Source organism: Rhyacophila brunnea, unplaced genomic scaffold (assembly GCF_057557595.1).
Source record: "Rhyacophila brunnea isolate RB1 unplaced genomic scaffold, BYU_Rbru_1.0 scaffold_8, whole genome shotgun sequence".
NCBI classification, from domain to species: Eukaryota; Metazoa; Arthropoda; class Insecta; order Trichoptera; family Rhyacophilidae; genus Rhyacophila; species Rhyacophila brunnea.
Genome location: NW_028233350.1, coordinates 17460805 through 17486942, shown reverse-complemented (window position 1 = coordinate 17486942; position 26138 = coordinate 17460805). Strand labels below are relative to the sequence as shown.

The 26138-nt window shown below is 34.5% G+C and overlaps 2 protein-coding genes across 6 annotated transcripts in view; both read right to left on the bottom strand.

Moving 5' to 3' along the window:
* Positions 1-1289: 1289 nt before the first annotated feature.
* On the bottom strand, positions 1290-14243 carry ocm (over compensating males). 3 transcript variants are annotated; one of them, XR_015071988.1, is made up of 5 exons: positions 14177-14240; positions 6806-10920; positions 5196-5319; positions 4085-4239; positions 1290-1340 (listed from the first exon to the last, which is right to left on the bottom strand). XR_015071988.1 is itself a non-coding variant. In XM_085958839.1 (4 exons), exons 2-4 carry the CDS (start codon positions 10867-10869, stop codon positions 4183-4185), a joined length of 4245 nt encoding a protein of 1414 aa, XP_085814965.1. In that variant the 5' UTR covers positions 10870-10920; positions 14177-14243; the 3' UTR covers positions 3863-4182. The 3 variants fall into 3 exon arrangements, 2 of the variants coding, with proteins under 2 accessions (XP_085814965.1, XP_085814964.1); XM_085958839.1 differs by lacking the exon at positions 1290-1340 and having other exon boundaries at positions 3863-4239; positions 14177-14243; XM_085958838.1 differs by lacking the exons at positions 1290-1340; positions 14177-14240 and adding an exon at positions 13684-13954 and having other exon boundaries at positions 3863-4239.
* Positions 14244-21371: 7128 nt separating this feature from the next.
* tho2 (THO complex subunit 2-like protein) overlaps positions 21372-26138 on the bottom strand; it is a 38338-nt gene continuing 33571 nt past the window's right edge. For 2 of the 3 annotated variants that reach the window (XM_085959001.1, XM_085959002.1), the window contains exons 25-28: positions 24894-24951; positions 24701-24759; positions 24347-24402; positions 21372-21690 (exon numbers count right to left, since the gene is read on the bottom strand). In XM_085959001.1, coding sequence (XP_085815127.1) covers positions 21657-21690; positions 24347-24402; positions 24701-24759; positions 24894-24951 — 207 coding nt within the window. In that variant the 3' untranslated portion in view covers positions 21372-21656. Of the gene's footprint in view, positions 21691-24264; positions 24403-24700; positions 24760-24893; positions 24952-26138 lie in introns of those variants that run through there. The other variant, XM_085959003.1, reaches the window with a different exon arrangement.

Genomic DNA, 26138 nt, shown 5'->3' with positions numbered 1-26138 from the left:
GCTGCAGTCACACTACGCGGTGTGACTATAATTAAACTATACTATAATTTTGATTCTGCGATAAAGGTAAAATAGTAAATTATACTATAATTTAATGTCAAATATGGTAAAAATACAATAATTTTGAAGAATTAAAACTGTTCCATGTACTATGGTTTTTCAAATATACTATAATTTTTACATCTTGGTACTACAATCATCATAGAAAAAGGTGGCAACACTGACGCCAAGCGACAACAGATCCAATCACCATGTGAAATGCTGTATGATCACGTGATGACCATGAATTGAACATTGTTTACACGTGGAATATGGACAAGAAATTTTGTCCGTTAAATCAAGGTTTTACTGTACATTGAAATGAAAAGTATACCAAAATATATTTTTAAAATTAATATATAAGTAGGTACTTAAAAGTATTGAATAGAGTTTTTGCAAAATCAAAAAAATATTAACATTGAATTTGGCTTGGCTTTTTAGGAACAAACATTGAAATAAATAAATACTACATAACATTATTGATTAAAAATTTAAATAATATTTAAAATAACAGTACGAGTTACCGATAATAATAATTATTAATGATATCAGTCCATAATACATAGAATACTATCTAGGTTTTGTTTGGTGACATATGTACATTCAAAGAGCTTGGACTATTACTAGAGGGAACCTAATGAATTCTTCGTATTACAGAACATGATAGCTTCTCTGGAATATTTGAAGTGTGGTTAAATTAGATACCTAAAACCATAGAAAACAATAATATTTTCTAAGTTGGTGCATTGAAACATGACAGCAGTTGACGTTTTGGACGTATGACATCTGCAAATTTACAAGTATCTATGTTAATATTCTAAATCATGATAGTTCTGTGAATTTCGCTGTATATTTATGAATATTTGACATTGTCAGGCTATAGACCGCTACCAGTTTTGAGGCTCTGGACCCTTTAGCCCTATTGCAATTCTGGTTACATTTGTATTATAATGTGAATTCTTTAGTTCTGGTACAAGTCAAAGTTCATATTCGAAATGGTCAACTTATGTGGTAATTCATTAATACAACAATAGCATCCATTCATAACGAATTCGTACAAAGTTCCAGGATTGATCTTAGCTTAGATAGTTACATCTTAAATAATTTATAGAATTGACTATTTGAGTAAATCTAGAATTGTGTTGAAAAGTTTGCTGTTTTTGACAGTTGCGGACAGAAATAGTGTGAACTCTGTTACAGATGAATACACAATGCAGAATGACTTGCATTAGGTCATGGATCCTTTTTTCTGTTTAACTTTCATAGGCTCTATGTAGTAGTGGAGGTTTTCTTCAGAGATTCTGCAAACATATTATTTATTTACATGCATGATCATGTTTATATTTTGTACAAAAGTAGAACATTTCTTTCAATCATTTTAAAATAATAGTTACATGCATATTACTAATAAATGAAAATAAAGACGATAAAATCGACACCTCCTACGGAACTGGATTTTTAAGGATACAAAGATGTGTATAAAATTAACAGTGAAAAATTATATTGTATTTCGAAGACATTAAACCAGGCGGCTCTCAAACTGGGGTCCGCGAAGCATTTTCAGTAGGACTGCGAATAACTCATATTTATACTATTTATATTTTAATAATTATAGCCCCGAAGACGTAACAGGTGAGTCATATTTATCCCAAATATATTTTTTATACCTTTGTATTATTTAGTCAAATGAATAAAGATCTTTATTCGACATTCATTCTGGGTATAAGATATAACGTTTAGTTTTACCGGGAGCGTTATCATTTTTTTTTCAGATTTATAATGCCCCCAAAAAAGATAATGAGATATGACGTTTCATATTTAAAATATGGTTTTACTGTAATAAAGTCGAACGGGGAAGAGAAACCAGTATGTTTTGTGTTCTGATGTGCTGGCATCCACTTCTCTTAAACCCAGCAAGTCAAAGAGACACTTCGAAACTAGCATCCGAGCTCAATAACCAAAGATGGTTGATGACACAAGAATCTGGTCGCAGAGCATTAAGGCTGGTCTGAGAGCCTCCTATGAGGTATCAAGGAAAATAGCTGCAGCCAAAAAACCCTTTTTTTAAATGGACCGGCATTACTGTATTAATTCATAGTGCAGCTTATTTGTCAAAAAAAAAGGTTTTTTTTGGAATTGTTAATTTTCGCTCGATAGTTGAATTATTAATTTTTTTCTCCTTTGAATAATTTGCCCAAATGGAGGTAGCCAGTTTGCAGATTAAGCTGTCAATATGGTAAATTCCTGGAATGTGTCCTATATAAACGAGGAAAAATGTGACCAAAAGATAATCACCTTAGAATTTAAACTGTTAATATAGGTAGTTAATAATAATTATTATAATAGTAAATTAACATCAAGAATGCCTAAACAAAAAATCCCAAATACTGATTTATCTTCAGATTATTATAAATACCCCAATAATTGTCCCGTGTATATAGTATGTTCTATCACTTACGACTTATATTGAGACATTGAAAAGGTATAACTGTATGGAATCGCAAGAGATGCATATTATGTTTTAATTTACCTTTCAAAAAGTAAAGAAAAAATTGTTAATAACTGAAATTTCATAAATTTTCAATAACTTCAAATAAATAATTGAAATTTCATAAAAAAAATAGATAATAAAACGATGATACCTGAAAGAAACAAATATTCAAACAATATTTTATAGGTATAACCAAAAAATTACATTTGAAGTATTTAAAATAACATTGTGGTGTCAATCGCAACATTTAAGTTCCAACCATATACGTAGGAGGTGTTGAATGAATTACAATTGCCAACCTGTTTTAATAAAATTAATCATAGTACCATTAAGATCAGGCGAATAGAGATTTCATTAAAAAATTAACATTGGTGCAACTTATATAGAGAAACACGATCATGGTCAACGTGGCTAGATATTTTTTTTTTGAATTCCATCATTCAATAAAACAATTCATAATAAGCTGTAAGTACAAAAGCATAATATGTTTATTATAAAGCTTATTATAAAAACACTATAATAAAATACATTTTTCGTAGCTAATAATCACAATCACATGAAAATAAAATACCATACTCTTCTGAATATGGATGGATTCTTATTATACCAATAAAAATTACATTAATAACATTTAGGAGAATTAAAAAATATTTTTTGTCAAGATATGTAATGATGGAATATTATAATTCAATCTTTATGGCTCCTAATTCTTCTAATTTCTAAAGTCTTCTATATTGAATATAATATAATATACTTATTTACTAAAATAATGAATTGAACAAATTCTGTACAATTTTTCTAACATTAAAATGTGACATACATTAGGTAAAAACTCATAACGGAGATTATATTGAACCGATTACTACATTTCTAATATTACGAATGTATTATTCTTAAGTAATATAATAATATGGTTATGATTACATAACATAAAATACTAAAGAAGATGAGATCATTCCCATCTACTAAACGAGAAAGAAAGAACAATGTAAATTTTTACATTTGGGCAATTGTCACCGGTCGAGGAATATTTAACAAAATACTTAAATGCAATAAGCACAATATACAATTTGCACAAGATAATCAAAAATATTAAATATATAACAATGTCGATATCAAATGAATCTTTTTAACCGGCTTTTAGTTATTTTATGCTTAAACGACAAAACTGTAGCAAACGTGTATAATGGTGATTCCGCTTGTACTTGAAGCTAGGTGCATTTGTTCAAGCAGTTCATCATATGAGTAAACGACTGCCATTCGAATGTACACAGGTATTCAATTTGCGATCATTGCATAAGTAAAATCACTCCACATAACTTCTTTTTTTTTGAGCGCACACAATATTATTACAATAATTAATATGTAAAACTAAAAAGTAGCATAACACAGCACCAAAAGTGCATACTCGAAATAATACACGCAGATCACAAAAAACTACAGAAGATGAAAATCAACTGTATCAATGAGAGGCACAAAATGGTGGGGCCGCCTATCAAGCAGTAACATTCCATTTATGCTGGCGAAAGTCCATGGCAGCTAACGAAAACATACCTAGAAGTATGCGTATAACAATGGGAGGTCTCCATTTAGCAGTAGTCGACAACGACAAATGATTTTAGAAAACCATGGTATGTAGTAATCATCATCGTTTAAAGGGTGAAAGTTTTTTTTTTCGATCTCTTTTGAAAACCATCTTCGGAAATGATCTGAAAAAAAAAACCCCTCATGAATATATATACCTAACTCGGAAACAACTCAGAAATAAACATAAAGTATTGTGCCGGGCAGGACTCAGACCCGCATCCATTGGATTCTGGCCAATGCACATTTAGCCACCTGCATCCTACTTAATTACGATAAAATTGGCAATTGCAGCATTTCTCGAATCTTCCTCTACATTCTACATTAATATTTCACTATATAATGTCAACATTAATTTAATAATGGTTTTGTAAATGCGTTTAAAAATTAATAAACCTAAAAAATCTCAACATCACTGCACATGGATAAACTGAAATATGACTATATTCTAAAACATTAGATCGAGTGGTTTAAAAGAATACTATTTTATGTAATAAAAATACTTTATACAGTCATCAAATGTTTAAAATAAATATAAAGGACAATAAGGCTTCAAAAAATGCTTTGAAAATACCATAAAATCTCCATTTTGACCTACGTTGGTCATGTCGGCCGTTAAGAGTAAATTTTTTCATTTTTTCTATAGATTTTTTTTATAGCACCATCAATATATTTTTTGCTCCAAGATTTTTTTTACATAGCTACTTGCTATTGTATTTTCACCCTTGTTCTACTTGCTATTGTATTTTCACCCTTGTTAATCTACTTCCCATTATTTTTGTGTTTCCTGTTTATAAGGAAAGAAATTGAATCTTCTTACAGAAGGAGCCTTCTGTGGTTTACTTATAAAAATTATTAAAACAAGTTCCAGTTTGAAGGTAGTCCTTCTTTTGCCTCAGTTTTCTGCAACGTATTTCTTTAGCAAAGTTGTCTATTAATTTATATACAGTTTAGAGTAATGTTAAATGTAATGAGTAAACAACTGTTTTGTTCATACACACACCGTTCATAAATGGTTTGCGATTTCATAATCTATAATCTATATGCGTTAATTTAGGTAAAACAAAACAGTTCCTCTTACATAAGTCTTGTTGAATTTTTCTTCATCAAACGGCTGCAAGTGTTTGATGTCTTTTGTCTCCGTTACTAATCGCCATGAGCTGTTCAGATATGTCCGTGTGAAGCCCACGTATTTTTTTAATAAACTAGAAATAAAACACATTATGAATTACCTAAAATGCAAAGTGTTATGCAAATATTATATTATATTGCAGGGTTGGCGAACCTTTTTATGTGCGCGAGCCAAAATTTCCCAAATATTATTTTTCAACTGCCTGACGTGCGAGCAGTTTTTCGTGCGGTAAAAAATGAAAAAAAAAGTTTTAAAGAATTCTATAACTATGTTTCAAGTTTAAAAAATACAATTGAATTCTTGAGATTCTATGTTTCACTGTGTTTCTATTCGAAGGCATATCTTTTATTCTTTGGATTATTTGTTTCTTGTTTTCAAAATTTTCAAAGAGATCATGGGAGCATTTTAACCACACTTCTTTCATATATTCCCCATCACTGAACGGTTTCCATTTTCAGCGATTATGTTTGACACAAAATAACAAGCAGCTGTTATAATTGAATGACTACAGCCATTTTTGTGGGTAGCAATGAAATTGTTTGGTACCGTATTTCTTTAAGCCCATAGCTCCGATCAGATGAGGCAATCTCTCGTTACAGTGGTCTCAAGCATTGTAAATACATCTAAATCGGAGGTTTGCGGAGCGGCATCCCCGCCGCCTGATGTGGTTAGTGTGATATTATTGTTTGTAACGCATAAAGCCTAAGTACCAATCTATGCAATTATATATTTAGATTAAACATAATGCTAATTCTTGAAGAGTATTTATTTGCCTGCTATTTTTAATACAATTAGATCTGTCATTTTTTGTTTCCGTTTGCGTATCGATTGGTAAAAATAATATTAAAAATCAAAGAAAATATGCATGGCTATATTGTCATTATTGTTTAATATTATATAATATATTGTAACACTTTTATCTATTTTTTTTGGTGTTATTTTCTCTTTTCAAAATAAAACATGCCATGCAAAATCATCTCACGTGCCATAGGTTCGCCATCACTGTATATTGTATTGTATAGTACAGTATGCCAAAAACACTATAATTTTATATGAGTACATCTATAATATTAGGAGATTGATTATAACAAGAGTGGCATTAAGATTTTAGTAATTAAATATTTGAAGGCATTTTTAGTGTGATTGATTTAACACAATCACTGCTAACCTTTTAATTACATTTTAATTACCACATTTAAATAACACGTTAATTATTACATCTAATGGCCACCAATCATTGATGGTCATAATCATTCACGATTTTCTCTGAAAAATATATTTCCATTGTAATTTAAGATATTCTGACTGTTATTTCATTTTACTAACAATCACTCATTGTTCGGAAGAATCATATCGCCAAAACACCACATCCGGCATGAGTTAATGACATAAAAAAAAAAAACGATGCAATGTTGAGTTTAACTCGACACAGAAACAATGGGAATAAAATGAATGTTGAATCTGATTCTTATGAGACCAAAAAGGGTTATAAACATGTAACGAAGAGGTGGTCGAAAAGAATAGGTGTGAGAAGAATGTGAATATTAAAATGGGCTCACTTGTCGATCCTTATGGTGGCCGCTATGGGAGAAGAGCAAGACACAGGGCCCAGATTTTTGAATGGGATCGATACGAAGCAGTCGGGCTGGAGGTGCGCCCGGATGTAGCCCAACTGTGGAATGTTGTCGCAGATAAACCACACAGTTTTGTATGGACAGGCTTCATCCCCTTCCGAATCAGATATTTCCAGCACCTCGTTAACAGGCGGCAGGAATATGACGTCGTCCACATCTGACTCTCCTTCGGCTCGCTCACTCACATCTTCCTCTTTCTCTAACTCTTCATCAAGCATTTCGATCTGGGTGTATTCGCCTTCTGATTCTGTCGCATTCCCCAATTTCGGAGAAGGATTTCTTTCACTTTCCGCAGTCTTTTCAACAAGGTCATTGATATTGGTGCTTTTATCCTTTGGATCGTCGTCGAGCTGCTCCCTTGTCTCTGATTCAGATGGTGCATCGAGCTCTCCATCGTTTTGGGCGGGTTTCAACAGTGAGATCGGAGGGTTACCTTTGTTCTGCGCTAGGATACGCAACGTCTGGCCGTTTTTGAGACACTTTACCAACCTGTATCTCATCGCTTTCTGCTCTGTGTCTGTCACTCTAACCTTAGTGACTGGAGGATTGGAGACCATATTGGAGCTCAAAGACGGAGTCTCGTTCATCTTGGACAGGCTGACGTAGAGGATGTTCCCGTTAAGATTGGCGGTGTTAATGACTCCGCCAGTTTCGTGAAAGCTTTCGGCACTGACCCGTCCGCCGAAAGTAGTGTCACTCGAGTACTTGATGGCATCCTTCAGCCAGGCGCCACCATGCACAACGGGAACAGGATTGTCTTTCGCAAATGTGTGTATTCCGGGTTTCTCGTCTAGTCTATATGGTCCTATTATAATACTATTCTGGAACTCTTCTGAAATGAAGTTTTTATTCTTAGGTACTATATACACACCAAAATGCGGCAAGACGTGACGCTTCTGCAGCTGCACCTGCCCCACGATGGACACTATCTTCCCCGATCTGCGACTGATTTCGATGGCCTTCTTTATTTTCTCCCTATTTAAGGATATCCTCCTGGATCTCACGGTGAGAATCTCAAAATCGTTCACGCGGTACAGATTGAACCACTTAAATTTGTGGATGCAGAGCGGATGGACTTTGGCACCGACAGGTATCACCTTCTCGGAATCGGCTCCGGTGTAATTGCCCTGTATCGAAGAGATTTCGGGTAAGTTACTTTCACGATTTCCATCCGCATTCATCTGTTCTCCAAGGTTCTCTGACAGGATCAAATTATTTTCCAAAGAGGGAATTCTGGGGTTGGACTGGATCTTCGCCACCGCTTCCCAGGCAAACGACGTTCCTGACAAGACGATCAGAGTGTTTATGGATCCGTCGAAACTTAAAATATCTTTGAAAATGGGTGGATAGTCTTTAAATATTTCTGCATTGTTTTTATTGACAGCAATGCATCTGTGCGGACAAGGGGCGTTGGCATCTGTCACATATAGTTTGTACGGCAGGCTGGCACTCCCCCAAACTTGCACAGTACCGGTTGAAAATTGAGAAATCAATGTCTCCCATGAAAATATGGTCAGGTCGCCGACCGCGGGAGCTGGGAGGTTCTCATTCCGAACTTTAGATTTCAGCAGGGTGGGATTCTTCAACAGAAACTCGAGGCAATTCCTGTCAATCGAAGTGGACGTGGTCAAGCAAGACTGTTCACTCAGTGGAATCGAGGTGACAGCGGGACAGATAACGTTATTTTTCTTTTCATCGCCGCTGGTTTCCAGGGGGCGGTCAGTTTGTCGTAAGGAGGCTGGCATGTCCCCATTCGGTGAAGACTTCCACAGATCAAGAGGATCGGGATCCACCCCTGTGATGGTGACGGTGCTGTAGGCACGGTCAATGAGCAAGTCCAGCAGGTTGTTCCGCGCAGGGTCGCTCTCCTCTTCCCGTCGGCGTCGGGCGTTCTTTTCCTGGAGTTTGCACATTTTTTTCCTACTCCTCAATATGTACCTCTGGTTGTAGGAGGTCCGTGAGCATGGAACATTTACAGTATATTCCCCGTCACTGCTATCCGAAAGAGGAGATCCCGGAGAAGGATTTTTTGCGGGAAACGTTTTGGTGAGATCAATCTTATTAGATGCAATTGGAACTGTTTTTGGGCTGAACAAAGCCTTATCCCCGACTCCATGACGGTCAGGGGACACAATTTTACATGGTTTGGATGAAGGAGCGGCCTCGATGCGAGCAAGCGTCGGCTCGTGTACGGTGCCCCTATTCATTTTAGTGACACTGTGGCTGAACGCGTACGGGAGGCCATTTGTAAAAACGTTCCTGCAAAAGCATCGGTATAGGTTGTGCACAATACACAATGGTTCTAATTTCAGCCAATCTGGGAGACGCATGAGGGTCACTCCGGCTTGCCTTCGATCTGCTACCTCCCGTATATCAGCGTCGGGGAGAATGAAATCTCGGTACTTTTGAGGGACGCGGGATCCCCTCCGAGATGCGCCAATGGCGACCGTCCCATCACCAGAGCGGATGACCGTCCGGCGGAATTTCTTTTCCTCCTTGGCCAGAAACCTATTCATGTGATTTTGCAGGTTAGCCACTGTGAAGTTGGATATATTGGAACTGCGCTCAGGTCCGTAGGCCTTACTGGAGAAGTCCCGGCCGAAGCTGCAGACACACCGGAGCATGCAGGCGGCCAGGCCGCAGTGATCGTTAAGGGAATGGGTGGCCCGTAGGCTGGCGCATACACACCCCAGTCTGCAGTGTTCATTAGAACATCCCTCCCCTACCTCGCCAGCCTCGTTGTAGTCGATGATGGTAACATCTAGTCGCTTCAGCTCGTTGGTGTACTTTCTCTTAATGGGCAACTTGTCTTTTTTCACTATCTCGAAAGAAGTCTTCTCAACAGGAACATAGTCGGGGTCGTACTTCCACAGACCGTCCTGACTCAGTCCGATGCAAACAGCACGAGCCATATCTTCGATGACGGACTTCACGGTGATACCGACATCATCCAAAGGATTGTAATTTGATAAATTTATCATTTCACAATCCAACTCTGACAGATCGACCGGGGTGCGGTGACAGTCTGCTTCGGTTCGGATATGATAGCGTTCGATCCAATCGAGGTCTTTCTGCATCAGTATTCTATTTTGATTATTCGCGTATGGCAAAACGAACCTGTGAGCGGAAGGGGGACATGGATCCGACGATTTGTCTTGAGCGACAAGAGAGGACGCGAACTCTGCCCAGTCTGCGCTTATCGACGCGTCCGATTTGAGAAGGTTGCCGAGATAAAAACAGGCAGTGGAGTCGAGTCTGGAGCCTACCTTGGGATACACTTCCAAGCAGACGGCGGGAGCTTCCATCAGTTCAATTTTCGCACGGGGATCCATGCAATTCAGGCGTGGCTTTTTGGAGAGCGGGCCGGGCTTAAACTTGGTGCTACCGCATGACAGTAGACTGCTTTTTCGTTTCCCAGCGATGGGAGCGGTAAGTATCGGTCTATCAAAGAGATTTTTCTTATTTGAAACGATGTCAACGTGTTTAGCGAGATTGATGTTTCCTCCGAGACTTCCAGAGAGAAGTATTTTTTTCCCATCAACTTCGAGATACTGCTCTTTATACAAAAATTTATACAAATTCATCTTTGAAATATTTTTAAAACTCGCTCTGTTCAGTGGTTTGCCTTTCAATAGGTATGTTTCAATTTTAGATTTTAGAATATTATTTGACTCATTTGAGATGAGATAGGTCTCAATGCACTTTTCTATTTCAGCGAGACATTTGGGTAACGTTTCGGCCTGCTCACATTCATACTGTTGCCTTATTCCGCTGACGGTGGACACTTTGCCTCCGCGCGTCTCATATTTTTGTGAATTACTCTTGTACGAAGTCGATGGGTTGAATATGCTGTCGGGCGTAATTTGCAAACTGTTTTCTTTACTTACTGACGGTGATGCAGTAATTTGAAAAAGACTTTCAAAGTCTTTGTTATTGATGAAACTTTGGAAACCATCCAGTTTACCAGTGGAAAAAAAGATATTATCCATTTTGCACCTATTAGTTAATCGGGTCTTACATAGAATGAGCTTCCGAAGAATCTGTAAATATAAACATCAAAGAACCAATTAATAATGAAGATACTTTATCGTTTTTAGTGTCATTGAATCGGTAGGCATTCAAATTAAATATTCAGGACGTCAGTAGAGCACCTTTTTCGGTGGTCTTCGGATATTTCATTATTTAAGAACATAATGTGACATACATAATTGAAGAAAAAAAAAGATGGTGTCTGTAATAACAGTGACCCCAGCTACACATATCCAATGACATTTGTTAAAATACAGGCAAACTTGGTTATTACGAGGAAGATGGGACCGACTGAATTTGCTCGTTATATCAGAGAATAGGCATTTTTAAATTAGCGGTCACATTACAAAAAAAGTCGAAAATAAAAAATCTGAAAACCATCGTAAAAATCCCCGAAACAAGCATGGCCTTCATAAACTACAAAAGAAGTTGTTTACTGTAATGATCGCTGGTAGGTACCTACGGACTTCACAAACGTTGGATTTTTCAACCATGTGCGTGGATACTTTTTCATTATTGTCGGCGTAAACGACAATTAGATACTTAACTAGTATCATAAACATAATCTGTCCCCGGCGGCATCCTGTCCGATCGGATTTTATTGCTTAGGGTTGAAATGTTATTTTTGCTCGGTATATCTGATAAGTTGTTCGTTATAACAGTGAAGAAATGTATGGAGAAAATCATAAGCCAAATGTCAACGAACGTTTCCTCATTACATCCGAGATCTCGCTATGTCCGAGATCGTAATAACCGAGTTCGACTGTAGGTTATTTTACAGACTGAATTTAAAGATCTGTTTTTAAAAATGTTTGAAAACTTTTTGTGGAATGTTTTTACGTGTCTGTAAATTTATACGTATGCAAATACATAATATGCCATCTTCGATTTAATGTTTGACGTATTCATAATTATTCATCTAATCATTCTACAAATTTAATAACTTGTCATGTTTGTCTCTGCACAGAATTCGTGAATACTAATGATTCAATTCTATATAGTGAAGCCATTTCAAGATTTAGGAGTTTTTTTAACATTTCCATTCATCAACAATTTATATTCATCATCACAGTATTATAAACAGTTTTACACAAATTTAACATGAATTTTTCAATTAAATAATAATGGCCAAGTGTATTACGGCTCAAGAATATCGAATAGAATATTGAAGAAAAAAGTATAATTACATACAATTTCAGTCAGCAATTATTATAGACCTTACATTTAATAAAAAAATAACTATGAATAGAACTTCTTTTTAAAAAATAGGCACTATAAAGGCAATCTAATGACATGAATTTCAACCTGGTTCATGATGAATAGGTGTGTTTTAAACAGTTGAAAACTTTACCGTAGATCTACAAAAGCATTACAATATGTACGGGAGGAACCCACTGTATATCTTACTATAACATGACATTTTTTGATTACTAGTCAGTCTGTTACACTTACCCCAATATTGGGGTAAGTGTAATTTCCAAAAGCACTTCAAAACCATAACGTATTACATGCATATAAAGGTAATAGGTATTTCATTTAATGGATATTGAGTCTTGAGTTAAAACTATAGTATAGAATTTCAGCAAAAATGGACTAAAACATTTTTTTTGGGGTAAGTGTTTCATACTAATGTATGAAGACCTAGTGATGTGCCGAAACAAAAACGATGTATTTTTTATTCGGTAGTTAACATAAATCCGATGCGACTAACGAGTTTACTTTTTGAAGGATCATGGGAAAAACTTGTTTTGTCATTATATTATATGCTTTGTTGACAATATTTTAAATTCAGGTTTATGATTGTACTGTTTAATAAGACAAGTTATAGTACCAATTCATTACAAAAGGATCGCAAAGTTTTTTGCGAGCATATTCTACGGCTTGCGATTTTTTTTTAAATGAAAACTTATTTCTTTTAATAAATAAACCAATCGTGTCTGGGTGTGTTAATATCATTTTCTTTAATATACTGTCCAATTAAAATGGGAGGAGCTTGTTAGTTTATAATGGAAGTGCGGTTAAAAATGGGAGGAGCTTGGTAGTTCACAGTTTTAACACGTAGCCAAGAAGTTCTTGTTGGACAGAAGTAGTAGTGTGAAGTTCTCTGTAAATGAACCTACTATGCCAAGTCACTTGTAGCTAACTAAATCTTTTTTTGCTTAAATTTTAAATATTTAGGTTCCATCTCAATAAAAAAAGGATTTTTCAACTTCTTTGGTATTCAATTGGGTTCAAAAATGTAGTGTCCCGTTCAGTGTGGAACTCATGGTCACCCTATTTTGAAATGAAGGCACACTATTAGGTAGATATAAATAAATTTTGGAAAAAGACAGCCATTAGTAGGCAAATAGTAATTTCTACTTAGGTAGATAGGTACTTATAAGTTTACGATTTTTTCATTTTTTGTATAACTTGAGTTTGGGCGCAGCACCAAAATAAACTAGAAATTTAATATGATAGGTATGTAATATAGTCCGGCTTCTATATCAAGACGTACACGTCATCGCGGCCGTTTGTGGAACTAAAACCGTTGCTATTGCAATGCATGCAAAAAGCGCGTGGCGTAACACTTAAATCGCAAACAGCGCCATGACATACATGTCAATATATAGCAAGCTGACACTAGGTTAGTTAAAATAGATTACAAGCATGTATAACCTCAAAATTTTATAAACGTCAAAAAATAACTGGTTTCGAAGGTTATTTATGGATATTCAGATGTCTGTACCAACATAAACACATTTATAAAACATCACAATACTAAACTTTATTACATTTTTAGATTTCTTTCTTGATGGGAGCTTATCCAAGATTCTCCAACAGACCACGCTACGTAACTATGCTATTCGAAGCCGACGCCATTTTGGAATTTGGTTTTTCAATCATTTTTTTTTAAATCTGAATAAACGACGCCTAACTGATGTAAGAGACATTCGACATTTGATAACAGTATATGGATTAAACTTATTTTGTTAAAATCATTATGTTTAACTACGATAGTAGGCAACTAAAAATAAAGACTATTGAACGAGTAACAACACATGGAAAAATAAAGATGGCGGAAGTTTTGCGGATACGGAAATATGTTTGTCTATGACAACATGACTGCCGAACAACTGTCACAATGTACGACTTTAAATACAATACACAATCGAATGAATATTATTTTCGTGATTTGGTCCACAATCAACAAGATATCACTTTTAAGAATATATTATCTTATTCCGGGTAGGTATTAGAAACATTAATATAAAGCAATTTACTGACCTAAAGAAATGTGAAACAAGAGAAAATAAAATCGACACTCGTATGGTTGAGAATTTATATTGGTATTACCAAGCTATAAAAAAGATTATTATTTTATAGCAAATAATAATAATTATGCGACAGACAACTCTATGAACATGACAATGAAATAATGAAAATATTGTTATAAGTTTCGAATCATAATGATTTATGGTGGATGTGGGAGTCTTTCAATCTCTTTGGTATAGGTAGTATTGTTAGTAAAATTAATTTAAAATTTGTGTTTGGTGTTGTCAGCTGTTATCTGTACAATAATTGATTTTTCATCAGCTGTTTACAATTAATATTATTAGGATATCAATAATTTATTGTCATATTCCATTCAAAATAAAGTTTCTGGAATATTATGATATGTCGTCTAACAATAGGGATCGGATAATTATTTAAAATAAACGTATTTGACTTTCCTTTATAATAAATCAAGGTTATGTCAATTTCAACATTCAGCTGCCAATAGCATAGATAATATTTGTAAAAACCACAATATGTTTTGACTGGAAAATTCGATTATCGTTTTTCAATGGGACAATAAAATTACAAAATAGTGTACTTAGGTACCTACCTCAACTTTACTTACCTGTATCTATACTGAGTATTTGAACAATTCCTTCGTAATTTGAACTACATAGGTAGGTAGTTACTTTCACATACCTTCTCATGAGAAAAGCGAAAGTTTTTAGTAGGTAGGTAGGTAAAGTACCCACCTACGTTGATTTTATTCATTCTCAGTAGGTACCTAGGTATTTTCTCACTTATAATATTTATTATAGTAGGTAAGTAATCGGAAATATGAACTGATGTAAAGATACAGTAAAAACGAAACAATGATGCAGAAGGTACGTCGATTGTATTTATGTACGAATACGCAGTCATCGGCTGCCAGGCATTTATCACGGCTCCCCATACACACGCACACTATCGACCGACCGCATTATTGTTTCGTTTTTATTGTAACTACCTATGTACACGTCATATCATGGCCCCCACATCCTGAAGCGGGCCCCCAGGCTAGGATCTTTGAAGGGGCCCCTACCTATCGCTAAAGATAAAGGCAGTGTGACGCTCTACAGTAGCGTTTTCCAAATGGTGAGTATCGATACACAATCAAACATTGTATCGTACAACCACATAATTTTAAATAATACCAATATTGAAGATAAATAGACTTTTTTTACTATTCGAGAGAATTTTTGATGTGTGTTTAAATCACTTATCTGGTCGATTCGCCACGCCGGGCCCCCAGGCTAGATCCCTGTCAGCCCCCGCTTTATGGGGGCCATGCGTCATATCGTTCTTTATCAATGTTGAGAAATTATTGGAAACAATATTATTAGTGTCTGAACTTAAAACAAACGAAAAGATATTTCTTAATTTGAGCTGCCTTATAATGGTGGATTTTAAGGGCATTAAAAAAGTATTGATACTTTCTTGAATTATTAATACTTGACTTATTAATACTAATAATAGAATCCAATTATAATAGTTTCGAAACAAAAAAATTGTTTCAAAACATATTTCTTTATCAATATCGAATAGGTATTACCTATTTTACTAGGTAATGGTTTAGTAACTGACTAAAAAATGTTTATTCATTTTTATTTTCCATCTCACATTAAAAACACCATGACTTGTCTTATTTTAAGATTGCAGTGAGGGGGGGCTGCTTCTTGGTTTCCTTGCGGCGGGGCGGGTCTGTGCAACATCATAGAGGTGGCAATTTCAGGAAGCAACATTTAGTGTTGTCAAAAAGTATTAATGTTTTCACCATCATTAAATTCCAAAGGATCATTAAAATTGACACTTCTTATGATACCTACCAGAGGAATCAATACAACACATCCCTAGTATAATAAATTATGAACTTTGACTTATTCACCTTGATGTAGGTAGAAGTACCTACTTACCCAGTGACGTCCCGTGGGGGTAGGCAGATTGAGCGTCAGTTACTCGAAGGGCGGCAAATCGAGGAGAATCATTTGGAATATACAGAAATAGCTACATAAACTTATTTATAACGAAAATATCTTTCCATTAAAAAAATCAGCTCACTGGTTTTATCGGGTTTGCGATATTTAGTTTACTTCCATTGCCCTTCGACGTCCTTGGTGACCAGAAGTGACACGTGCAGATTTGCGAATAATTAGTCTGATATTTTGTTAGTAATGTATCCATACAATACATTTATTAGATATTGGACTCATGAAAGGATGATAAAAATACTGTATAAAAAATGAGGCGGCATTTTGGCGCTAGCTAGGGGCGGCATTTTATCTAGGGACGTCACCGTACTTACCTTCAAATTTATTATAAGGGTTATGGATTATATACGACTCTGAATAGTGAAACTGTTTTGTCCTGTTTACTTTATTAATAATTGTTGCTTTCTGTGCATGCAATTAGAAGGTTGGATAAACCTGAACAAATTTATCACTTGGTCGCAGGCGCAGAAAAATTTATTTTGTCCATTTTGTAAAATTATCTTTATAATTTTTTACTGATTTTTAAGACCACACAGATAACAAAATGTAGCAGGTGCCACCGACTTCCATATTAATCCCACCTCATACTTATACATTCTCTTTGTAAAACTGCAGAATACCGTATTTTCTAGGTAGATTCATCATACCTGACACTCCACACTTCTACCAATAATCACCTGTCCTGCAGGCAAAACTATGGGTGTTCACCTACGTGTTGGCGCGAGCTCTTGCATCCAGAAGTGGCCCACATCCACGAATGGCCTAAAGTCATAATTATTATTAGCGTCGTTAAGTGTCCATTTGTGTCATCTGTGCTGTTTTGTCTTATAGGCATCCCACATCGGAATATTAAAGCGAACATTGGTTCTTCAGATAGTTACACTGTAAGTATGAGTTATGAGTTAATAGTTATGAGTAACAAGTGGTCATAAACCTTGCGAGCGAGTCGTAAAATGCTGAGTGGGGCTAACCCGTTGAAAAGGCAGTTTGACAGCCAAGTCATTCGGGTCACGATCCTTAATCGTGAGGTAGTAGCAAAGAAGCAGACTAATATCCCGTTGACATTTTTTTCCATTTCTACGGGGGGGGTCTGGAGCCGAAAACCACCCCTTGTATGTGTGCCTGCATGGTCAATTGCAGGAGTGTGGCCAAAGTAATTTTTAAAATTCAATATTAGATATTTCACAGGCTGCAACCGTTTATAAGGATAGCCTCCTCCCTCCCCAGCTGATCAGTTTTCACATATCGTTGGGTCTTTTTCAACTAAAGAATATTAACACATTGACTGCTGACTAGATAATTAGTTTTTAATTACCACATTTAAATAGCATGCTAATTATATTGAATGGCCACCTGATCATTATGCGCTAGGAGCGTCTTTAGCGTCTAATGACTTAACACATATGTATCTCAAAATATACTTAATAACATTATGACAATTACAAAAAGCCAATATCACAATAAAAGACTTTTTTATAAATATTATAAAACTTGTATCTTGAGATAATGTTACATGAACAATACAATTTACAGAATACTGAAGTTTTTTCACACAACTCAAGATACATTTGTTTACTCAGCACTCGAAATGAAAATTTTTACGAACACGGCAGTAAGAACATGGAACCGAGAAGAGTGGATTGAACTTAAGGAGATCATCATCTAGCAATGTATTGAAACAGACTAGGTAATGATGATGATACAAAGAATCAAACATGATTGTTTGCTTTATTTTAGTAATACAAATCAAGAAAACAGCTAAATGCTAACACTAAGTTTTCAAATTGTGGTAAAACTGTTAAATTTACCAAAAACATTTAAGATACCTTTTTTGTGTAGAATTTCACGAGCTTTATTTCATCTCCGAATAAAATTTCTGTGAGGATAACGGATATTGAAATATCACCCAACGGTTTTTGGTCGTCATTTTACCAAGGGTGTCAGAGTGGCACCCGGCAGATTCATAATCAGCGGGAAAAACTGTCAAAATCAGTTATAAAATTTGTCTTTTAACAATACCAGGTCCCCCCTCTACTATATAGGTATATTAAAAACGCCTCTAATTTGAAGCTTTAAAATATTTTCACATTGAAAAAAATAATCCTGCAATGATGATACCAAGCATTCTTCATACAATCCTACTCGCATGGATATATTTTTTTCGGTTCGATTCCCTTTGGAAAGTCACCATTTCAGTTTAAGTTGCAAGTTGCAACATATGAATCGTCACAATGTGGAACATATTTTATTTAACACTTACGAGATTGGTTGTTCGCCATTTACTCAACCTCTATTCAGACTAGGAATAGGGAGAACATTATTATTAACTACACTCTACGTTCATAGACACATCTTTATTGAAAATAATTACTATGCGAATTAGATGTAGCTAACAGTATTTGAAGGTAGACTAGAAGTAGCACTAATGTAATGTGTACACCTCGTGTTACGGTGGTGTGGTCAATCATCTCTTTAGACCAGCGATAGAGATTCATTTTGACTTGTCATTATGGTCCACATCAGATCTGGTATAAGAGTGTTGTTATTGCACACAATTAATTTAAAAAACACGCGTAATTTTTAAAATCTCAAAAATGTTTTGTAAAAAAGGGGGGGTTTCATGATTTTTTTCATCACACCAGTTAACTGCCCTTCTTAGGAAAAAGGCAGTAACTGAATCTCACACTCTGACATAATGTGTTTTTTTTTAACTTATATACAGTGAATTAATAAAAAGCAGTGATAGTTTTAATTAGTATGATGTTAAAATACAAATAAAGTAATAATAAACAAGCAGTAACTGCAATAAATAGGTGCAATTACTGGCTTTTTGCTAAGAAATTTGTATTATTTCAGCAGATGTCCATTTTTTCACTAAGAATTTTAACGGTATTTTAGTGATAATACTGATTTTAAAGTGAACAGAATATATAGCTTTCAAAATTACCTAACGGATGGCATTCATAACTCAAATTCACGAGTTACTGCCTTCTTCCTAGGAAGGGCAGAGTAGTGATGCGGCCCGCCTTACTTTACAAATATATGTATTTGGCCCGAAGAAACAAAAGGTTGAGTATCATTGCTTTAAACAATATATTTATCTCCCTTAAAATTTTAAATTAGTGTTGCCTATAAAAATCTCGTTGAAATATCACTGAGCGGCGGTGTTCCTTGAGACAACCGAATCGGACATCATCCTTTGCGCTCTTGTAACTGAACTGAATGTTGTTTAGTCCTATTGGCACTTAAGGCCTATGGGTTCATTCGTAAGAATCAAATTTGATGTAAGCGCCTCAACAATTAGCCATAGTAAAAAAACAACAAAAATCATCGCTTCGCTCAGCGCGTCTCCAGGAGTAGATACGAAATCAGAGGTTTTAAAAGTGTTGAATTAATAATATTTTTTTTTCTAACATATTTTATAAACATTTTTGTGGTAGGTAGAATAAATTATAATAATAAAAATAGACCTCCAAATAAGAACCTCATATTATTGATATGCTGAATTTGTGAAGTGACACCTTTTCTTGAACCTATCATATTGTAGGTTCAAATTCAGTCCAAATATTTTTCAAAAAAAAATCTAATACTTATGTATGTTTCTGAGGTGTTTCAAATTGGTATATTATTTATATATATCGGTGTGTATGAATACAAAAGTTATTCATTTTTTCATGAGCTAACATTACAAATTATAAGTTTAAAACATTCACAAGATGGCATAAAAGATGTCTGTTATTATTGCGTTTTTATTGAATTATAAAAACATGACTCATAAAAGAAAGCAATTCAATGAATATTTGTCGAGGCACAATTTTTTTTAAATTTAGTACGCAACAATCAAGATTTAAGAAACCATTATTATAATAACGTGTATTTGACGGCAGTACGTTTTGGTCGCCGCGGAGGATTTCGGAACATTATCGGAACATTTCGGAACGTCATTGTAATATTGCTTCGGACTAAATTTTGGGGAAAAAAAAGACGTCCTTACCCGTTGAAATTCCAGATCTTACTAACGTTAGAAATAAAAAATTGGAAAAACTGTATGGATTAATCGATCAAATGATCTCTTTTTGTTAATTTTGCAAAATAATTATATTTCTAAATTGTCTGAAAACAGGATAAATACATGAAAATGTACGACGTGTTTTGGTAATATAGCGTCACTAATTGTACCGAATTTATGGGGTTTTATTTATTTTTTTATTATAAATTATTATTTATAGTATAACGGAAATGTTATATTATAATAAAAAAATATTTTTATTGTGCAGTATATATTATTTTGTGAGAAAAAATCATTCAAAATTGGCTGATGTATACTCAAACTAAAATGGCTTTAAAATCTTTATTTTTCTGAAATTAAAAAAAGTACGTGGGTTAATCAATGAAATGTATTGTTTTACCCATTTCTCTCATACAATATATACCTGCAAAACTATTATTAAGTTCAACATTCATTGTGGCGTGACAGTCGTTTTGACCAATTTCGAAAACAGGACTTACTATTTGTCATTTATTTTAAAAAGTAAAGCGATTCGAAAAATTTTAATGACACAGAACGTTTTAGTTGAATACTATTTATTATATTTTAAATAAATAAAGAGTTTATTGTGTATCAATTCGTTTTAAACATGCTTATCATTTCCGCGATTCCGAGAAGACAGGAAAAAACAGGTCCAATGGCCTTAAATCCCTTTAATTATCAGTTCCATTACTTGGTACTTGTTATTTCTTACAAGGTCCCCAAAGTAATGTGTTTTTTTGCATTATGTAGTTGTATTTATCTGTGCAAAACACACTACATATAGGAATTTGTGAACAACTAAAAATACGAAGACTCGTAATAATAATGAAATACAAAAAAAAATATATAACCGCACACATAATATTCATTCTACGGAAATTGCATATATATTCTTGATTTATAAGTCAGTTATTTAAATAATATATATGATAAATGAGCATTGTGGAGGAATGACTCGATTTAGGCTGTATTGCCGTTGAAGAAGTAGAATCGAATAGTTAACACCTATCTACTTCCATTGGGTGGTTTCTGTTATCACATCAAATCAGATGTTTTTTATACTTCAACATAATCGTTTTTCTTGGAAGGTGATGTGTGTTTTGTCAGATAGGGATATGAAATGACAAGAATAAGTACAAACACAACATATGGCATCCTCCATGAAATGAAGGGATAATAATATATTTAGAAGTCAAATTAAAATACAGTTTCTTTTGTACACCGACAGGTGTCTTATCTATTATAATTCACATTAGGTAATTTCAAAAATCATAATAAAAAATAAGAGGCGGTAAAAATATTCCAAGAAATTCGTGTGAAAATTATAAAATTATTTCTTACTAAAAAAACAAAAAATAATAAAATATAGGAGACAAAAAATATGTTGAGCCGGAACGATTCCTTTTTGGTCAGTGGTGAAGTCTGCACATAATCACCTGCGGAGTTTGCTGTCATTGGACCGTCTAGTATTCAAATCGGTTAAGGATCATAATATTAATAATTATAAAAATACTATAAAACACAAGGCTCCGAAATGGAAAGCTCTAGAGCGCAGAAATTTTTACTGAAGATTCCTTTGCTAAATCGCAGATTAATGAAAGAAAAATTAATTAGATTAGAAATAAAAAAAAACTCTCGACATTTTGGACAAGAGAACTATGTAACAAAATATTCATTATATTGTTTTTAGTAAAGTGATATAGAACAGTAAAAATACACTAACACCTAGAAATAGCCCTTAGCGAAGCTGGCACACTATGTAATCGTATTCAGAGAACACATAAATTTTTATTGTTAGTGACTCATTGCCATATGCATGAAATTCCAAAATACAAGCTAAATACCCGATGTTCTGCTATTTACCTTGATCTACTGTCTGACGAAAGCAATGTGATGTCATCACTGAATATTCAAAATGGCTACCTATCAGTCCTGTCACTATATAATCTGTAATTATGGATTTATTACAAAAAATGTTTTCTTGAGGCCCTCGTTCATTATGTAAGACTCTGTAAAACATTTGCGAACTTTAAAAACAGTACCTACTCGTGCTGTTTACAAAATACGTACAATTTTGATCCATGGTCTAGAATCTAGATCAGGGGTGGCCAACCTCTTGCATACCATGCGCCAATTTTTTCAGACTAGTTCAGATGCGCCATACAACTCAAGCACCTTTTCTACCTTCTTACGTTCACATTTGGTGTTGGAAAATAGGGATAAAGGTAGGATCTGCTCTGCTTAGGGGAGGAAAAGGAATAACTCAATCACGCAATTAATTAATTAATTTATGACAGTTCAAAAAACACACGTTTAATGGAGCACCAACCAACCTACAATAGTCAGAAATGATCTCTTGGATGAGAGGGTGATCGCTGTCGTGGACCCCGCAGCTACAGTTGCCGGAGAGTCTCGTTTGGTGAAGATAACTCTGGACCACAGTTGTTGGAAGTGATGAAAGAGAGAGCTATGAGCGGGATGGAGCACCGAGAGCTTTTGTATTTCGCTAGTCTTTCAAAGTTTGGTGTTAAATTTGTTACTGAGAGCAGCAGAGAATTCTTCAAATTTGAATCTGTTATTCCCGACCTTGTTTTGCTTTTAATCAATTTTATGGATAAAAACGCTTGTTCACATGATCCTAAGTGATTGACTCAAATCCTAATTTTCTAAATGAGAGATGAACAGTTTTAATTTCATTTTAAATGAACTGATGCTATTTACTAAGTTAGGAAATAATTTATTCTTGCCTTGTACTTTTTAAATTTAGATGATCGGGCTGGCTAGTAATATCAATGCACCAGTTGTAATCATCCAATGCGCCATGGTTTGGCTACCACAGATCTAGATAAGTACAATGCTCCCCTATTTTGATATAAGATCGAAATAAAACTGTAATAAACAAGGCGAAAGTCACAATCACACTGGTAATAATAGTGTCATAGGGTATTGGTATAAATGATAATACTAATTCCACACTTAATGACAATTTCAATTTTTTTAATTATACGGGAATAAATATTTAAAAAAAATGGCCTTAATACTAACGTGTCACGCGTTTGACGTCATGAACTAACAAGGCTGTGACGTCACTAATATTTACGTTCATGCATGCAAATTGGCAGTATTTAGATTGAAGCTAATTTGATGTTATATGCATACGGCGGTTAAGATTTAAAAACTGGAATATAGGAATATGTGCCAACATTATTTTAATAAACCACATCTCAAAATTTAATAGGTAGGTATATTATTAATGTACAGGTAACCCCCCGTTCATCGCGACCCCGGCAAGTGCCGATTCGTTATATCGTGATCTTTTTTTAAAATTGGAAATTGTGGAAAGTGGAAATCATCCACCAAATTTAATTTTTAATGTGGATGAGACGGGACTCTATTGCAAACAAATGCCAACACGTACGTTTATTTCCTCTTCTTCTTCTCTCAACTCATTGAAGAAACTGATGGAGGTGATAGAGATGCCATGCGGGTTTGGTGGAAACAATTTAATATTACGAAAGCTATCAGAAATATTGACGAAGCGTAGAATGAAGTCACCCAGTCATGTTTGAAGGGTGTTTGGAAAAGGTTGTTCAGTGAAATTGTTGAAGTTCACTGCAATTGTGAAAATGACATTCAAAATATCATCAAGAGAATATTTTTATCCGGAGACATCGAAGGTGTTGATGTCGATGATATTCAGACTTTGTTAAAATCACACGGCAAACCCTTAACTAATGAAGAGCTGCAGGAAATGGACTGCCACACGTCCCTAGAAAATGACGTCCCCGAACCTGTTCCCGTGCAAAAGTTAAGTGTTAAAACCGCTGAAAAGGCCCTTCCTCCTCACAATCAATGCATGGAGTTGTTAGAAGAGAACGACGAAGATCACGATCGAGTGAATGCTGTAAAACGTGGCTGTAATGCATTACTTGAAAGTAATTGCAAATTTTGCACAATATGTAAACGAAGAGGCCAAACAAGGGAATCCCCCCTGTTGATCGCGAAATTTCGCTTACCGCGACCATGTCCAGAACGTATCCTCCGCGATGAACGGGGTTACCTGTAGTTATATATGTACTAAAAAATTGATTTTCTCTTTAGAGAATGATTTAAAAAGGATATTGTTTGTCTCTTGGCTCTTGTCGTTCATGTGATCTGTCTCGGTAAGGGGATTTCTCCTAGAACAGAAATATTCACTAATTAAATATAAACCTACCTACAACATATATTATATATATATCTCGTAATTCCATTGTAAATAAATTTGTGAATAGTATAAAACCTTTTGAAGTAAAATTCAAAAACCCGGGCAGACAACTCGCGAGCATAATACTACAAGGTTCTAAGTAGTATTCTAAGCTGCCTCATTGTTACTTTTGTTTCTCCAAGGACAAACACTTAGAACCTTGTAGTTCTCCACTCGCGAACTGTAAGGTCATTTACAGGAACATACAAAATAATTATTATGATACTGACCCTTTTATGATGGTGTTTTTCCATATTGTGGTGATCATCTTGATCACCGTTTGGATGTCCTGAAATATAAAAAAGTGGTCACGCTATTTTGAAAGAAAAAAATATTTTATCAACACCTAGTACTACAAATAATATGCATTTCTTATGATGCCAAGAGCATAAATTATTTAAATTGTTGTAGGTTTTTTGTTACCTTTTAATTCCTCTCGACGCTTTTTTTGTTCAAGAACCAATGCCTCTTCTGCTCGGTCCTGCAATGATTTAAAATATATTTTCAATATTAAATTTCTTCACAAAATGGCCAATATGCATTTCAAATTGGAAAATCTATAGTGAGGTTTCTAATTCTTTTTATTCCCAGTCAATGTAGAGTTCAAATTGGGACAATAATTAAAATTATTAAATACAAATTGTCACCCTAACCTATTCACTATTCGTAACATTTTCTGCCATTTAACCCTTAACACTCGAGTGCCGCCATATCGGCGGCATTAGAAGTTTGCCGTATTACTCGAGTGCCGCCGTAGCGGCGGCACCGCCTCTAAAGTCATTTTTTGTAATATTTTCATAAATTTTTATAATGCGATTTCAATCAAGTTAGAATGAATAATAATAGGTTATTACATTTATCTGAGAAAGAAGTCGGCAAAAGAATACTGCGTGCCTAATTTCAACATAGTATTTTTATCGGAATCTTCTCTTTTTTTATTCGTAGGTCGTCGCTTGCAAGCAATGTTTTTTTGTCACATAAATTTTATTTATTGAACGTTCCCAGACTAGAGTGAAGTGTTTGTCACGCATGATTTTGAAGTGTGTTTATATTTTTTATTGGTTCTCGCTTGCGCAGGGGCGTCTCGTATAGTTTACAGTTTTATTTTTGAATACTGTTTTTGATGACAATACTTACTAGTATATTATGCCGATTCGGAACCTATATAATGTGAAATACTCTAATGAGTCAAATGAAAATTATTACGTATCGATTTATTATTTTTTGAGAAATCTTTTGATAATGTGTACCGCACTGGGAATGAGTTGTTATGAGCCCGAAACTAATTTAGGAAATTTACGAGACAGCCGCTTATATTACAAGTGTATTTGAAGGCAATTCATTTGTATCATATTTACAGTCATAATGGACGATTTACATTTTATAGCCAGTTCTCTACATACCGCTATTTCATTACGATTCTGTGATAAGCCAGGATTACATATTGGAGATTGCTTTGTGAAATACCACACAATGAAGAATTATAAATAAACTAAAAATAAGTACAGTATATTCATTATAAATTTATTTTACAGAATAAAAAAAAAAAATTTTTTTTTACATTTTTTTCACCAATTAAATGTTTTATATTGAAATTATGCTTTGTGCGGAAAAAAGTCTCAAGTGGGTGGTATGTACCTATAAAAAAAAATTCGAGTGGAAAAGGTT

Bases quoted from the DNA above. Each gene is read 5' to 3' on its own strand.
- ocm (XM_085958839.1), bottom strand. From the start codon at position 10,869: ATGGATAATATCTTTTTTTCCACTGGTAAACTGGATGGTTTCCAAAGT. The intron at 5,320-6,805 runs GTGAGCCCATTT...TTTTATTTCTAG, and splicing joins GCCACCATAAGGATCGACAA to TTTATTAAAAAAATACGTGG. The intron at 4,240-5,195 runs GTAAGAGGAACT...TTTTTTTTTCAG, and splicing joins AAAAATTCAACAAGACTTAT to ATCATTTCCGAAGATGGTTT.